The sequence below is a fragment of the Lithobates pipiens genome, unplaced genomic scaffold, assembly GCF_037356315.1.
Source record: "Lithobates pipiens isolate NorthernLeopardFrog02 unplaced genomic scaffold, aLitPip1_a1.2 Scaffold_13, whole genome shotgun sequence".
NCBI classification, from domain to species: Eukaryota; Metazoa; Chordata; class Amphibia; order Anura; family Ranidae; genus Lithobates; species Lithobates pipiens.
Genome location: NW_027507718.1, coordinates 51,390,301 through 51,407,939, shown reverse-complemented (window position 1 = coordinate 51,407,939; position 17,639 = coordinate 51,390,301). Strand labels below are relative to the sequence as shown.

General features: G+C 40.6%; 1 protein-coding gene across 9 annotated transcripts in view; it reads left to right on the top strand.

The window, feature by feature from the left end:
- MPDZ (multiple PDZ domain crumbs cell polarity complex component) overlaps positions 1–17,639 on the top strand; it is a 257,104-nt gene that overhangs the window by 171,090 nt on the left and 68,375 nt on the right. For all 9 annotated transcript variants that reach the window (XM_077475101.1, XM_077475104.1, XM_077475106.1 and 6 more), the window contains 6 exons: positions 5,601–5,797; positions 6,160–6,251; positions 10,149–10,239; positions 10,646–10,726; positions 17,274–17,366; positions 17,457–17,531. In XM_077475101.1, the coding sequence (XP_077331227.1) occupies positions 5,601–5,797; positions 6,160–6,251; positions 10,149–10,239; positions 10,646–10,726; positions 17,274–17,366; positions 17,457–17,531 (629 nt within the window). The remainder of the gene's footprint in view (positions 1–5,600; positions 5,798–6,159; positions 6,252–10,148; positions 10,240–10,645; positions 10,727–17,273; positions 17,367–17,456; positions 17,532–17,639) is intronic.

Here is a 17,639-nt window from a genome sequence, read left to right as displayed (position 1 = left end):
AACGGCCAATCACAGCGGCCATTTACAGCGCGATCGGCATGTCCAATGGGAGATGATCTTATATGTAAACATATGAGATCATCTCTCAGCGCCGCTCTCCCTCCTCACACAGACAGAGTGTGAGAGGGGAGAGATGAACGGCTGCAGCGGCAAAAAAAAAAAGTGCCATCCTCCCCCAGCAGTGCCATCCTCCCCCAGCAGTGCCATCCGCCCCAGTGTCACCTGCCCCCAGTGCCACCTTCCCCCAGTGCTACCTGCCCCCAGTGCCACCTTCCCCCAGTGCCACCTGTTGTCAGTGCCATTTGTCCCCAGTGCCATCTGTCATCAGTGCCACATGTCATCAGTGCCACATAGTGCTATCTGTCATCAGTGCCACGTATCAGTGCCATTTGTCATCAGTGTCACGTGCCATCTGTTGTCAGTGTCACGTGTCATCAATGCCACTTATCAGTGCCATCTGTCATCAGTGTCACGCGTCATCGGTGCCATGTATTAGTGCCATCTGTCATCGGTGGCACGTATTAGTGCCATCTGTCATCAGTGCCACGTATTAGTGCCATGTGTCATCAGTGCCACGTATAAGTGCCACGTGTCATCAGTGCCACATATTAGTGCCATCTTTAATCAGTGCCACGTGTCATCAGTGCCACGTATCAGTGCCATCTGTCATCAGTGTCACGTGTCATTGTCCTGGTGCTTCAAAAGTGTAATAAATAGTCAACAAGTTAGATGTGTAATTTATGTTCCTAGAACACATGATGGCGCTACCTGCATGTTGGGCCTCTCTATGTGGCCAGGCTGTGAAAAAGTCCCACACATGTGGTATTGTAATACTCAGGAGGAGTAGCAGAATGTTTTGGAGGTGTCATTTGTGGTATACACATGCCATGTGAGAGAAATAACCTATTACAATGACAATTTTGTGGAGAAAAAAAAATGAAAAATCTTAATTTTGCAAAGAATTGTGGGAAAAAAATGACAACCTCAAAAAGCTCACTATGCCTGTTACTAAATACCTTGGAATGTCTACTTTCCAAAAAGGGGTCATTTGGGGGGTATTTGTACTTTCCTGACTTGTTCGGGTCACAAAAAGCGAGATAGACCACCAGTACATCAGGTGTGATCAATTTTGTGGGATTCGCACCACAGCTTGTAGACTCTCTAACTTTCACAAAGACCAAATAATATCCACTAATTTGGGTTATTTTTACCAAAGATATGTAGCAGTATAAATTGTGGCCAAAATTTATGAAGAAAAATTAATAATTTGCATAATTCTGTCACAGAAACAAAGAAATATGCTTTTTTTTCAAAATTTTCTGTCTTTTTTCATTTATAGCGCAAAAAATAAAAACCCCAGAGGTGATCAAATACCACCAAAAGAAAGCTCTATTTGTGGGAAAAAAAGGACAAAAAATTAATTTGGGTACAGTGTTGCATGACTGAGTAATTGTCATTCAAATTGTGAGAGCACTGAAAGCTGAAAATTGGTCTGGGCAGGAAGGGTGTTTAAGTGCCCAGTAAGCAAGTGGTTAATACTGTATGCTGATCCTAACTGGTTAGAGCTTCAATGTGCCAATAAAACAAATTCTGTTTGTATTTAAGAGCTCGTTCACACCATACCTGCATGAGAACTAATGGGAAAAATCACACAGATTTCACTTGCAGAGACATCAGTTTTATGCATTTTTCAGTCAGTTTTTATGCATGTTGACATCAGTTTTCAGTTATGTGCCCTGCTCACACCAATGTTGATATCATGTCAGTTTTTTTCCTGTACAGAAAACTGTGTACAGGTTGCAGATTCCTGCGTAGAAAAAAATCTTCACGTTGTGGTGTGAACAGGGCACATAGAGAAGCATTGTTTTTGTTTTTTTGTGCCCTTGCACAGTGCTAACAGAAAATCTGACATCTCTGCACCATGGTGTGAACAAGGCCTTAAAGTGGATGTAAACCGGATTCATTAAATTTGAACTGGCTATATATCTGCAGTGTTTTCTTATCTCTCTTCTAAGCGCTATGTCCCGTAGCTGTCTCTTGCTTTATTCTTCTGATATCAGCCTGATGAATTCTGACAAGTTCTCCATCACATATGATAAAAGCAGCCTGAGTTTTGTGCTGGGGAGGTTACTATAAATAGATTAGCAGGGAACTGAACAATTCAATGAACAGTTCCTAAAGTCTCTACCTATGAGCAGAGAGGGGGGTGTGCCTTTCTTCCAATCAGCTGTCTTGACTGTATGCCCAGACTTCACTGCCGTGCTGAACAGAGAGAGAAAATCTCCTAACATGATCTGAACTTTCTAAAGAATATATAAAGCTGAAGACAGCAGATATACATGTAAAACATATATATATATATAGGGAGATTTGTTTCATCTCTGTGTATTATCTGAGGCTGTTTACTTAACCACTTAAGCCCCGGACCATTTTGCTGGCCAAAAACCAGAGCACTTTTTGCGATTCGGCACTGCGTCACTTTAACTGACAATTGCACAGTCGTGCGACGTGGCTCCCAAACACAATTGACATCCCTTTTTTTCCCACAAGTAGAGCTTTCTCTTGGTGGTTTTGATCACCTCTGCGATATGTTTCCGCTATAAACAAAAAAAGCGACCATTTTGAAAAAAAACGCATTATTTTTTACACTTTGCTATAATAAATATCCCACAAAAATATATAAAAAAACTTTTTTTTTCCTCCGTTTAGGCCAATACGTATTCTTCTACATATTTTTGGCAAAAAAAATCGCAATAAGCGTTTATTGATTGGTTTTCGCAAAAGTTATAGCGTTTACAAAATAGGGGATAGTTTTATGCCATTTTTATTAATATTTTTTTTTTACTAGTAATGGCGGCGATTTTTATCATGACTGCAACATTATGGCGGACACATCGGACATTTTTGACACATTTTTAGGACTGTTGCTATATAAATGCATTGATTCCTGTGTAAATGGCAGTGGCAGTGAAGGGGTTAACCACTAGGGGGCAGTGTAAGGGTTAAGTATGTCCTTGGGAGTGATTCTAACTGTGGAGGGGGGGGGGCATGGCTATGTGTGACACGTCACTGATCTCAGCTCCGATCACGGGGAGCAGAAATCAATGACACTATCACTAGGCAGAACGGGGAGATGTTTACATCAGCATCTCCCCGTTCTTCCTCTCCATGAGGCTATCCCCGCGGCAATCGAGTCCATGGGACCCGTGACCTGAATCACAGAGGTCCCGGCCGGTGCGCACGTGATGGAATGGCGGCAAATTTAAAGGTACGCCCATTTGCCCAGCCGTGCCATTCTGCAGACGTACATCGGTGTGTGCCGGTTGGGAACCGGTTAACTGGGTATATGTGAGGGTTTACATCCACTTTAAAGAAAAAATGTCATGAAGGCTGCTAGTAATGACAGTTACTTTGTGTATGTTAGTAATAAGTATACAGATAAATTTTTCTGACTTTGCTTCCTAGATTGTGAAAGAAAGCACTGGAGCCAGTGGGTCAGCATAACAGCCAGGCAATAAGAATTTTTAGGATGACAAACCCGTATTCAAGCACTGACTGATTCCTCTAAAGTGTAGCTTTCAGCAAAACTCTTTTAGTTTTGGATACAGAGAAAAGTTGGGTAAAGTGGAGTTCCGCTTCAAAAAAAAAAAAAAAATTAAAGGCAGCAGCTACAAATACTACAGCTGATGACTTTTAATAATGTCCCAGGGTCCAGCCAAGCGGGGGAACAAAGCCCCCCTCCTCTCTGCAGTGCAGGCATAGTCACTGTGAGTGCCTGGCTGTGGCTTCACAGCCGGGAACGCACCACGCATGCACGAGCTGTGCGGCGCACCGTGACTGGCCGGGCAGTCATCTGGGACCTGTGACGTGTCCCAGATAAATACAGAGAGGGAGGGAGGAGAGGTGCAGTCCAGAAAAAAATTTAACTTCTCCTTATATTTTTTTTGCTTTTTGACAGAGCTGTGAAAATGTTAGAATTGGACAGACAGAAATTTTAGCAGTTAAAACAGATGTCATCAATATTTTCAGCTTCTAGAATTTCCTTCCTACTGCTTATCTGAAATGATTGTTAACCACTTCCCACCCGGCCAATGCATATATACGGCCGGGTGGGAGCCGTCTACTCCTGATAGGACGTTCAGGAACGTCCTTCAGAAGTAGCGGGATCGCGCGCGTGCCCGCGCAGCGGCGCAATCCCGATGTGCTTGTGTCACCCGGACACGGCGCATCTCAGATCGGCAGGAGGGCTCTGTGATTGGCCCTCCTGATGTGATGTAAACAAACAGCCGGTTGCTAGGCAATCGGCTCTCCTCTCCTCACACGGAAGTCATCGCTGAGGAGAGGAGAGCAGATCGCTGCAGCCGGCTGATGATCAGTGAGTATGAGCTGTTTTTTACAGCTTTTTACTCACTGTTCATCAGTCTAGTGTCAACACACCACACAGTACAAACACAGTCCCCACATATGTCCCCAAAACACACATCTCCCCAAAACATACATGTCCCCATATAATAAAAACGCATGTCCCTAATAATAAAAACATGTCCCCCACATATGTCCCACTAAAATCACTTGTCCCAATGATTATCTGCACACATATATACGTGATCACCTGCACACATATGTACATGATCATTTGCGTACATATGTCCGTGATCACACAAACCAATTATTATACACTTAACGGAATTTTTTTTACCAAAAACATGTAGCAGAATACATTTTGGCTTAAATTTATGACAAAATTAGATTTTATTGGATTTCTTTTCAAATAGAAAAAAGAAAATATTGTTTTTTTTTCCAAATTTCCGCTTTTTTTGCGCTTATATTGCAAAAAATAAAAAACGGAGTCGTGAATAAATAACACCAAAATAAAGCTCTATTTGTGCGAACAAAATGATAACCATTTCATTTGGGTACAGTGTAGCATGACCGCGCAATTGTCATTGAAAGCGCTAGAGCGATGAAAGCTGAAAATTGGGCTGGGAAGGAAGGGGGTGAAAGTGCCCTGTATTGTAGTGGTTAAGAACCTAGATATGCTTGAATGGTCATTTTTATCTGTTGCTTGCTATGTTACCAATTGCTTAATGAAACTGTATACACTCAGATGAACTATTGGATACTGTACTTCGCAATCCATAGCATACTGTTTCCCATTATTATGTATTTTTCCATTAGGATAACCAGTTTTTTATGAAGTACAAACATAAAATGTAAGTATGAATATTGCAGTGAGGATATACTGATTCTGGAATTATTTTTTTTTGTCAACATCTTAAAACATTTTTTCCTATTTTTGTTTTCTTTCTACACATGCACTGGGTTTTTCACTTGACTTCTTTCCCACTTTTTTAATGTCTAAACTCACAATTTAATGGGGATGTCCTAAAGCTGCTCACAGAAAATAAATGTAACTAGGCTATCTAAAGATAGCCATTTTTTGTAGCCACGCTCTATGGTAAAATGGTGGTAATAATGTGTTGTTGTTGCTAGGGGACCTCTGCACATTTTTTATCCCAATTTTGCTGCAAAGAGCTAATTACTCATGTCTGTTCTTAGTATGATGGACTTGTTAATTAGTGCTTCTTCCTCCCATTTAGGAAAGATATCACAGCGGTATGGAAACCTGCCAGGAGAATTGCATATGATAGAATTGGAAAAAGGGAAGACTGGATTGGGCCTGAGCCTTGCTGGAAACAAAGACCGATCACGAATGAGCGTCTTCATCGTGGGGATAGATCCAAATGGAGCAGCTGGCAAAGATGGCCGGTTGCAGATTGCCGATGAGTTATTAGAGGCAAGTATATGTCAATAAGCCGCCAGTGAATACATCCATTGTACTTGTAAATGCAGATTCTGAATCCTATTGAGCAACTTATGAACAAGACGGAAATAAAGATTCCTTGTCGATTTAAAGGTTCTATTTCAATCAGTGAAGGCTTAGGTATCTTAATTAATCTTTTATCAGTTTTGGCTTTCCTTTAAAAGGCAGCACTTCATAAATAATACAACCGAAGAACATATCCAAATGTGTTGTTTTGGCATAATAAAATCCCTTGGAATGCATAGCCTTTTTTTTTTTAAGTTGCCTGCATTAGGGTAAAATGTCATGTGTCTGATGATGTTCTGTTCTAATATCAGCATATGTGCCTTTCTTAGATTAATGGACAAATACTATATGGGAGAAGTCATCAGAATGCTTCATCCATTATCAAGTGTGCACCATCTAAAGTCAAAGTCATTTTTATCAGGTAAAAATGATAATATTATTTTATAATATTTTCCTGCTAGGGACACTGTCTGCACAGAGATTGTATGTACCTGTTCTTCTAATAATCCAAAAAGAAAACTGCAGTTTTAATAGACTTCAATCCAAATAATTGGTATGTTGTATGTGTGTATGTCTATAAGGCTAAAGTAGCTGGGAGAAAAAAATTACACACACACACACACACACACACACACACACACACACACACACACACACACACACGCTTTTTAATTCACATGCTGACATATGTTATATAGTTTGAAAAAAAGACAGGGTCAACCAATTGAGTGTAAATGAAAACCTGCATATACGGAACCCTTAGACCTACAACTGATTCAGAGGAAGGCAAAACAAGCCTTTATAAACCATGGTCCAATTCGCTCCAACTGAGAAAAAAATCCTTCCTGATTTCTGAAAGCAAAATAGTAGTAATAGTTTGCACAGTACATGGTTTAGTTTACTGTGCCAAGAAAAAAAGTCAGTGTTTCAACATTGTTTTTGGCTTCACATAAGCTATTTCTGGAAATTCATTAATTTCATTTACTGAGAGTTCCCCCTTTTTCGCTTACTGGCTGTTTCTAACATTGTCTTATAATTTTACATACCCTGGCAGAATTTGATTCCTTGGCCATTTTTCAGAGAATATGAATGATAACACAAAAACATTTCTTTCACTCATGGTTAGTGTTTGGCTGAGGCCATTTATTATCAATCAACTGTGTTTACTCTTTTTAAATCATAATGACAACAGAAACTACACAAATGACCCTGATCAAAAGTTTACATACCCATGTGATTTTGGCCTAATAGCGTGCACATAAGTTGACACAAAATGGTTTGAATGGCTATTAAAGGTAACCATCCTCACCTGTGATCTGTTTGCTTGTAATTGGTGTGTGTGTGTATAAAAGGTCAATGAGTTTCTGGACTTCTGACGTTTTCTGAGTCATGGGGTAAGCAAAAGAATTGTCAAAGGATCTGCAGGAAAAGGTAGTTGAACTGTATAAAACAGGAAAGGGATATAAAAAGATATCCAAGGAATTGAGAATGCCAATCGGCAGTGTTCAAACTCCAATCAAGAAATGGAAAATTAGGGGTTCTATTGAAACCCAACCGCAGTCACGTTGACCAGCTAAGATTTCAGCCACAACTGCCAGGAAAATTGTTTGGGAAAAACCCACATATAACTTCAGGTGAAATACAGAACTCTGAAAACATGTGGTGTGGCTGTTTCAAGATGCACAATTAGGAGGCACTTGAATAAAGATGGGTTGCATGGTCGAGTCGCCAGAAGAAAGCCATTACTACACAAATGCCACAAAGTATCCCACTTACGATACACCAAACTTTCTGGCACAAAGTCATTTGGAGTGATGAGACCAAAATTGAGCTTTTTGGCCACAACCATAAATGCTACATTTGGAGAGCCAACAAGACCTATGATGAAAGGTATACCGTTCCTACTGTGAAATACGGAGGTGGATTGCTGATGTTTTGGGGATGTGTGAGCTACAAAGGCACAGGGAATTTGGTCAAAATTTATGGCAAGATGAATGCAGTATGTTATAAAAAAAATACTGGAGGAACATTTGCATTCTTCAGCCAGAAAACTATGCATGGGACGTACTTGGACATTCCAACAGGACAATGATCCAAAACACAAGGCCAAGTCGACCTGTCATTGGCTACAGCAGAATAAAGTGAAGGTTCTGGAGTGGTCATCTCAGTCTCCTGACCTCAGTATCATTGAGCTACTCTGGGGAGATCTCAAACGTGCAGTTCATGCAAGACAGCCCAAGAATTTACAGGAACTGGATGCTTTTTACCAAGAGGAATGGGCAGCTTTACCATCTGAGAAGATAAAGAGCCTCATCCACAAATACCACAAACGACTTCAAGCTGTCATTGATGTTAAAGGGGGCAACACACGGTTTTAAGAACTGTAAACTTTTGATCAGGGTCATTTGGGTAGTTTCTGTTGTGATTATGATTTAAAAAGAGTAAACACAGTTGATTGATAAAAAATGGCTTTAGCCAAAAACTAACCGTGAATGAAAGAAAAGTTTTTGTGTTATCATTTATTGTCTCTGAAAAATAGCCAAGAAATCATAAATTCTGCCAGGGTATGTAAACTTATGAGCACAACTGTACATGAGCAATGGGACTATATGCTTAGACCCATTGCTCATGCCTGTTGCAACTGCTTAAATAGCACTGTTATGCAATTCTAAATTCAAAATTTTTTATTTTCTAGTAATAATTAAGCATTCCCAAATCTTGCTGTCATGGCTTGAAAAATTTTTGTGATGCTGATGAGTTGTCACCAGCATCAACATCGCCTATGTGTAGCCAGGCTGTGATTCTTTAGCTGAAGAGAGTTGTGGAAGAGACTGCATGCAGAGAGATTTGATTCAATGCTGTTACAATACTACAAGTTCTGTGGGTAGAGATGAATTTGGTAAAGTTGGACCTCCAGTGTCCAAGACTTTATTGTTATGTGACCCAAACTCTCATGATGCTATATGAAAGGGAAAACCAGAATCAAAAAGTGAAACTAAATCCTTGGGATCACCAGAGGCAACTACGCTAATGGGAGAAGATAGGAGAAGGGCAGCCAGGGGTGGGGAAACCCAGAAACTTGAAAGTATGCTGAGTATACAAGCTGGGATCTATATAACTGGCAAAGGATGTTGACTTCTATTGTGTGTCTGGCGGGCTCCAGTGAGAAAATCAGAAGGAAATGGAGCCCTCTGACGCATATTTTACCAGCTGCCATCCATTTTTCAGTCAGTTTGCCTCAGCCGATGACATCTTTCTGATTGAATAGTGTCTCAACAGGCCCAGGACTTTGTACAGCAGGGATCAAACCATAGATCGAGTGATTTTCTTTTCTCCAACAACGGGTTGTGTTCTCCCAGTAGATGAAGCTGTCCCTGCTAGGAGAACACAGTGATTACTGCTAGCGGCTATAATTGATTCTCGCAATAATTTCATGTAAAATCTGACAGGCTGATTGATCAGTCAGCTTGGGTACATGCAGCCTTGCCTGTACGTGATTCAAATCTCGGCTGGTCCCTACTGAACCGGCCGAGATTTGAACTGCCTATGGCCGGCTTAAAAAATTATAGAAAGCACAATTTAATAAACTAACACGTTCATATCCTCTGTTTACTAATAACTTTTTTGTTATATCTTCTCCCATGTTCTATGATTATTTTGTGCTTTAAAACAGTTTTTTATGGTAATTCTTGTAAAAAATAAAAAGACTGGCAAGGAAAATGTTTCTATTACCAGTGGCTATCGGTTTTAGGCTTTCATTGCATGGCCTGCTCTAGGAGAATTGCAGCTGAAATGTCACAGCTTGCTGTGGGCAGCATGAAATACTTTCCTTGCTCCAAGTTTGACAGATCAGGCCCAGCAGATTTATATGCTTGGCCTTGTCATACATAAGTAGCATGTTGATAGTTGGAAAATGATGGACTACTAACACTAGAACCAGTGTGTTTTTCTGTGTTTTCGTGATTGAATGCTGTTCTGTGTGACATGTCATCATCTGCTTAGACATTTGGTACAGCACTATTTCTGTAGGCGTGTTGATTAACTGATGTTTGTTTAAAAAATTCCTGTGAGGCACACATGCCTTGGCAATAATGTGGTGGGTTTTAAAGAGGGTTTTTGCTGTTCCTGAATTTCAATAGCTAGCTATCCAGAGAATTGGAGTCAAGAGCATGACCTTTTTACATATTTTTACTGGTTGCAATGGTAGAGTTAGGTTTATTGTATAGTCAGTTATACCTTTTTTATTTTTTTGCAAGCTAGTTAAGGAAACCACTGTTAAATACTGAATATATGTTTTTGTTTTTTTCTCCCCTGAAAGGAATAAAGATGCTGTAAGCCAAATGGCAGTGTGCCCCGTGAAAACGACAGATCTGTGCCCTTCCAACTCTTCTGCCTTTCCAAGTCAAGAGGTAGACATCACACTGGCACATTTACATAATGCTGTCTGCTTCTTTCTGTGGCAGACATGTGGACAGGATTGTTTCAGCAATGAGAATCTGGCTGGGAATTGGCGGATGTTTTGTGTGGAATGGGTGCCATGCGAGTCCTGCCGAGTGGTGCCCTTCTTGGCTTTGGTCATATTTGGCCCAAGAATTGTAGCGGAAAGAAATTGGATTTCTGCTTACAAGCAACTTTCAGCTTTTACTGTAATTTAGAAAAGCTGTTACTAAGCATTTGGGAATATCAAGCCTATGATAACATTATGGTGCTACCATGTTAGATCTAGCGTTCTGCATCTACCGGTCTTTATATCAATGATTAATACTTCTTTGTAGATTAAATTTAAGGATGAAATATGTATTTGTTTTTATTTAGAATGAAGAGAATATTCCAGCATTAGCTCCCCCAGCTAGTTTTGGCTCCTTCAAAAATGTTTTCCATGTGGATTTACCAAAGGTATTTACTTTGTTTACTAGTTTTCTTTCTTACTCTAGCATGCATTCATAAATACTAGAAAACCATGCAACTGCTTGCAGGCCCAGCTACATAGGGAGCATACGTTTTATGTAAAAAAATAAAAATAAAAAAAAACTTTTGTTCTTGAAAATCTTTGCTTTTATATGTAATTTCTATGCTAGTCAACATGTAATACCTGTGATCCTGCTGGTCTCCTATGTCCTCTGCATCTTTCTGTTCTATGCTGTATGTTCAGACCCATGGTAGTAATGACAGATAGGCACAGTTCTAAACTCCTAGGGAACGGCTGAATGCCATGCTTTGATGAGCCTGTAGTCCCCTAATCAGTCTGCAACATCAAAAGTTGACATATTTAAATTCCATTCCTCCATGTACTGTTTTTAGTGGCTTCTGTCCAGAACCCCACTGTCTAATCTAGCACTACAATAAATTCTTAAAAAATCTGCTATAACCCCCCAAAAAAAGCAAAAAAAAAAGCACACACATTATATTCTGATACAAGATATAAATATAATCCACAACAATAACATGCAGTGCTTCCCCCAAAAACCAAAACCCATTAAACTCTCAGTGAAAAAATGTCCAACAAATAAAGTCCAATAAAATGCAAAATCCTCCAACTGCATAGTGCCTTGCTTCAGCATCAGAAGTGAGACTCCACTGTGACACACAGGGGAAGATTTACTAAAGTTGGTGCATAGTGAATCTGGTGCAGCTGTGCATAGTAACCACTCTGCTTCTAGGTTTCATTGTCAAAGCTTAAGTGAACAAGCTGAAGCTAGAAGCTGGTTGCTATGCACAGCTGCACCAGAGTCTGTGTACACCAGTTTTAGCAAAACACACACACTGTGAATATTTGCCAGCACACCCTGGATCTTTAAGTAAAGTCCAAACTTTTTTTTATTGAAGAGAGATGACTGAAGGGATGTGATCTCTCTCCAGTAAAAAAAAAAGTGATTTTTACTTGAAGATCCACGGTGAGCTGGCAAATATTCACACTGTACTATGCATGGTTCCAGTCTCCAGCTGGCTATTGCTGCAGCTCCCATTACTTTTTTTGAGCCTACTCCAGGAGCGTGACAATCCTCTGTAGCACACTCTCCACCATCAAAAGTACCAGGGACCCTTACTAGATTGTTAGGCCTCAGAATTCAGCTGGTCAACCCACACTTCTCTATGGAAATTCCTATACTGGACTTAGAGAAACTGCCACCTGTACTTCCACTCAAATTAAGGCACAGAAACTCCTCTCACGTTTATATTTAAAGAATATGTAAACCCAACATTTCATATTCCTCATATGTGGCAGCTGTACTATGTACTTGTATGAAAAAGCATTCTATTCTCATTGTATTGCTTCATTTTTGTGAAATCCCTGATGTTCCTGCCAGTCCCCCCGCTTTCCTATTAAAAACTGACCACACATTGTGGTCAGTTCTGTAACTGTGCTGGGAACTCCGTGTGCTCTCCTCCAATGATCAGACTTGTCCTAACCCAAGCCCCCCCAAGAGCTTTTCACTGGGAAGATCTCAGTGTGCTGCTGTTTTCCTCCCTTAGCTCTTAAGCAGATGAAAACAGAGGGAATGTGATCATTTATAAAAAAAAAAAAAGTGAAAAAGGTATTTATAATGTTTTTATATCTATACACAAATATTTTGCCTTTCACTTCTATTTTAAACTCAAATGGTTGTTTTACAAGGTGATCGTTTACAATCACTAAATCAAAAGGCTTTATTAAAATACATATAAAAGCTATTCTTACACTGCATTACACCTAGCGTGCATATTGGGAAGCGGAGTGGAGTAGAGAATTCTGGTCTTTGGTGAGTAGAGAAGGCTTCACCCCTACCAGTCAAAACCCATGTGCACAGAGCTGAAAAGCAATCATGTGACTGCTTTAAAACTACTCAAAAATATATAATTAGAAATGTTTGGAGGAATTTCAGTTACATCAATATCATTATAAACATGTATGTACTTCATTACGGTATGGTGCATGTTAAAGCAGAGGTTCACACAAAAATGGAACCTCCGCTTTTCGGAACCCTCCCCCCCTCCGGTGTCACATTTGGCACCTTTCGGGGGGGGGGGGGGGGTGCAGATACCTGTATAATACAGGTATTTGCACCCACTTCCGGGCATAGTCGAGCCATCCATAACTCTGCCCCTAGTTACATCACTAACCTAGTCCCAAAATACCAACCAAGCCGCTCTGTTCGGTCATCCCAAGACCTCCTGCTCTCTAGCTCCCTTGTCACCTCCTCCCATGCTCGCCTCCAGGATTTCTCCAGAGCTTCTCCCATCCTTTGGAACTCCCTACTCCAATCTGTCCGACTGTCCCCTAATCTATCCATCTTTAGACGATCCCTGAAAACACTTCTCTTCAAAGAAGCCTATCCTGCTTCTAACTAACACTGTTTTACTTCCTCCATCAGCTCATCCCCCCACAGCTATTATTACCTTTTGTATCAATTGCCCCTTCCTTTTTAGATTGTAAGCTCCAACAAGCAGGGCCCTCTGATTCCTCTTGTACCAAATTGTAATGTAACTGTAATGTCTGCCGTCATGTTGTAAAGCGCTGAGCAAACTGTTGACGCTATATAAAACCTGTATGATAATAATAGTCTACGCCTCTTTCAACCCCTCCCCCGGCCACTGTTTGCTGGGAAACACACGTGTCTCCGGGAAAAAGCAGGGACCATCCGGATTCGACTCGTGCATGCGCAGTAGGGAACTGGGAAGTGAAGCCACAAGAATTCACTTCCTGATTCCCTTAACGAAGATGGCGGCAGCACTCGAGAGCTGATCGACATATCGGCTTCGGGTGCCGTCATTGCTGGCGCACTGGACAGGCAAGTGTCCATATTTAAAAAGTCAGCAGCTGCATTATTTGTAGCTGCTGACTTTTAAAAAAAATTTTTAAATTGGCAGACCTCTGCTTTAAGCATTAACTGATCACAAAACAAGATTCATCCAGGCATCAACAGCATTCGACAAATGTATTTTATTTTTATTTTTTTCTAGAATGCAAATGCATATATATTCATCAGGCACTTCTGTCTAGTGGCTTCAGATACAATTGGTACACTGCATTATCTGTTAAAGAGTTAGAGGCCTGGGGCACCCACTAATAAATGGGCACACATTTCCTATAAATTGTCGACAAAATTGTATTTACAAACGTGGATCGAGATCCTTGTGGATGGTTGTTACCTAGATTTTTAATGACTTGATTTCTGCTTTTGTACATACTGTATGCTGTAGTATATTCATCTAAAAAACATTCAATAGTCAAGAGATGCAAAAGCTGTGCTGATTTGAGTCTCTACTTTAAAAATTGTACCACCATTAACTCTCTTCAGCATGAATTCACCTTATGATGTGACCTTTCAGTACCAAGATTACATTCGGGATATTTTGGTACATGCTCAAGTGTACTGCAGATTTGCCGGCGTAGCAAAGTTGTTACACCAGGACAGGAATAGATGCTTCCTAACAGAAAAATTAGCTGAATGTTCACATTGTGACCCATATGCAAGGAACTTGGAGCCCTGCTCAAAGAACTACAAACCTCCCTCTGCAGTCCAAAGCACTAAACGGGGATTGGTGTTCAAACAAGCTCATTCAGGCTAGTAGAAACAATCAAAAGGTGAAAACGCGGCACACCAAAGCCTAGCCACTACACAGACAGGTGAAGATTTGGTTTCAGCCTAAGCTCCTCCTGACTGCGTTCCTCCAATTATAGTCAGGGTTTCAGCTTAAGCTCCTCCTATCTTCACCTGTCTGCATAGTGGCTGGGCTTCCTTGTGCAGCATTTCTACATTCTGTCAATTGAATGTTCAGTTAATTCTAAGAGACATTTTTTTTTTTTTCTTAAATTCCCTGCATGGGATTTAAAGTGGTTGGAAACCTTTACCTATACACAGTGAAGTGACTGGCCTCAGGTGATACACAGAGATGAAACAAATCTTTCTGCATAAGTTTTACCTACAATTGTCCCCTACATTCATTCAAAGTGCAGAATTTACACAGGATCTCTCAGCTCTGAAAAGCAGCGGGTGGAGAGCTGAAGTTACATTAGTTAAAGCGGAGTTCCACCCAAAAGTGGAACTTCTGCTTGCTGTACTCCTCCCCCCCTCCGGTGCCACATTTGGCACCTTTTGAGGGGGAGGGGGGACAGGATACCTGTCTTTCACAGGTATCCTATTCCCACTTCCAGGAGCCTCAGACACGGGTATTGACATCACTGCCCGGCCTCCCTCCTCCTTCCCCAGCCGCCGGGCCAGTAGGAGAGAGGAGCAGAGCCTCGTGCATGCGCAGTAGCATTCCCAGCATGAAGCCGTAAGGCCTCACTGTCTGGTTCCCTTACTTGCAATGGAGGCAGCATGCACCCGACAGCTGATGGAAACATCAGCTGCGGTGCCGACATCACTGGACTCCAGGACACGTAAGTGTCCGATTATTAAAAGTCTGCATCTGCAGTATGTGCAGCTGCTGGCTTTTAATTTTTGCAGCGGTGGGCGGACCTCCACCTTAGGAGAGTTTTGACAGCTGATTGGAGAAAAGGGCTACCCCCCATTTTCACAGCACACAAGTAGAGCTTTGAGGCTGTCAATCACAGTTTGTGCCCTCCTCTGTCACCATTTTTCTCCTGGTGTCAGGAACACTACAGATAGCAGAGGAATGGGGCAGTGGACAAAAATCTGACTTTGCGCTCTGGATTGGGACAAGCACACACTTTACAGGAATATGCTTTGTTCATTTTTTATACAACCACTTTAATGTTAGAGGTGAACATAAGTTTAGCTGACTTCATTCACTTTATTTTACATTTAGTTAATCATCCTCAATCATCATCCTCCAAACCATCATATTATTGTGCTTTAGTGTGCTGACACTACTGCTTAAAGCTTGACTGCTAAATGCAGGAATGACATATATACTACATAACAAAAAGTAGTGAGCCGCATGTCCTTTGTTCTGTTTTGTGCACAATCAACCAGCAGGCTTCCTCTCACTGCTTTATGTAATATATTCAAAATGACTTGCTCTTTAGTTCAGTTTCCATTTCATGTGTGTGTGTATCTATCTATCTATATATATATATATATATATCTAGCAAATGGCATTATTTTCCCAGTTGGCAATCTAGCAGTGCATGCCTGTCATAATCGCTTGGCCAAGGACCTGATACGGGATTCTCCCCAACCCTCGATTCATGCTCTGAACAGACCAATTATCTATTATATATAGCTGATTGACATCAGTCTGTAGATGTGTATGTGTGTCATTAGCTACTATTGTCAATAGTAAAAAAAAAAAAAAGGTAACCAACAAAGCTACACACATGAAGGCATACTGAGCAGATGACAATTTATGATTATGTGTTTCAGCGAGTGCTTGGCAAGATAACCAGGGCAGCCATGGGGAATAAAAAAAGAGAGCAAAGTGGGAAACCCTTTCATCACCTATGGTGTTCTCGGGGTTCTTTCACTATTACAATTGTCATACATGCTGTTTAGCTCTGCTTGGTCACAGATTATATTCAGCATTTTTGCCATTCTAACATATTAGAAGTCTGGGACAATATCAGGAAACTGATAAAGAGTAAAAACTTCTTCAGGGTAGAGTTCTTTCCCAGTATGACATATGTGGTTTATCTTTGGTGCCACAGCATAGTTTACTGCAGCTGAAAGCTTGAAGTGTAATTAAAAGACCTGCAAGAAATCTTGTGAGTCAATAATTATCTATAAACTCTGCCTATGTTGTCCTCTTATCAGTTAAGGTTTCCAGTTGTCTGAAAACCTACACTTAAGGATTCTTTCACACCACATGCAATATGACTGCATTGAGTGGCGATTCCAGTGCAGTCCCACCGCATGACAAAGCAAAATACTATACAGTCCCCCCTGATTTACAGCACTGCATTGCGGTTGTATGCAAGAGATGTGTGGTGAAAAATGTACTGCGTATGCAGTGGGAGACAACCCACTGCCTTGCACCATATGACCTGTAATTGACCCGTATTAGGTGGCTATCTGACATATCAGTAAAGTTTGTTTAAAAAAAAAAAAAAAAAAAAAAAAAGAACCAGTGTGATGTGAGAGCAATGTACAGTGTCTTCACTGCACTGATTTAGGTGGGACCACCGCACATACCAGCCATTGCGTTGTAATGCAGCAGCTGGTGTTAACTTTACCTACATTTATTGAAACATCTGACTCACACATTCGAGTACCTATCTATTGCTGTTTTTTTATTTTTTATTTTATTTTTTTAGATAAAGGTACAGTATTGGAAAGTGTTACGAGTGTTCTGTATGTTAAATGAGTGTGTGTTCATTTATTACATTGATCTTTCATAAAGATCAAATTGCGTTTTAGGAACTATTGATACCAAAATCAGTATCAATTAAAAATGTAGCATATTTTATTTTAACAGATATCTTTTTTTTTTTTTTTTTGTAAGTCTCTGGACTATAACATGAAGAAAACAGTGATTTGTATACTTTTAATATTCCTCACAGGATCAGGGAGGCCTAGGTATTGCTATCAGTGAAGAAGACACTCTTAATGGAGTAGTCATTAAAAGCCTAACTGATTATGGCGCAGCGGCAAAGGTGAGAGTCATGGTTTTGTGACTGATGTTATATCATATACCATGTTTGTGATCCATGGCTTGTGTTTTAAAGTGCACTTTTTATACCCAGGATGGACGTATCAAGGTGGGGGATCGTATCTTGGCAGTTGATGATGAACCAGTAGTGGGTGCTGCAATTGACAAGGTATGTTTTCACATTTCAGAAGTAGTACAGTATGGTGTCCATTTATGAAACTAGTGCCTATCGTGGCTCATCTCCACTGTGCAGCGGTTTATGACGCTGCAATGGCAA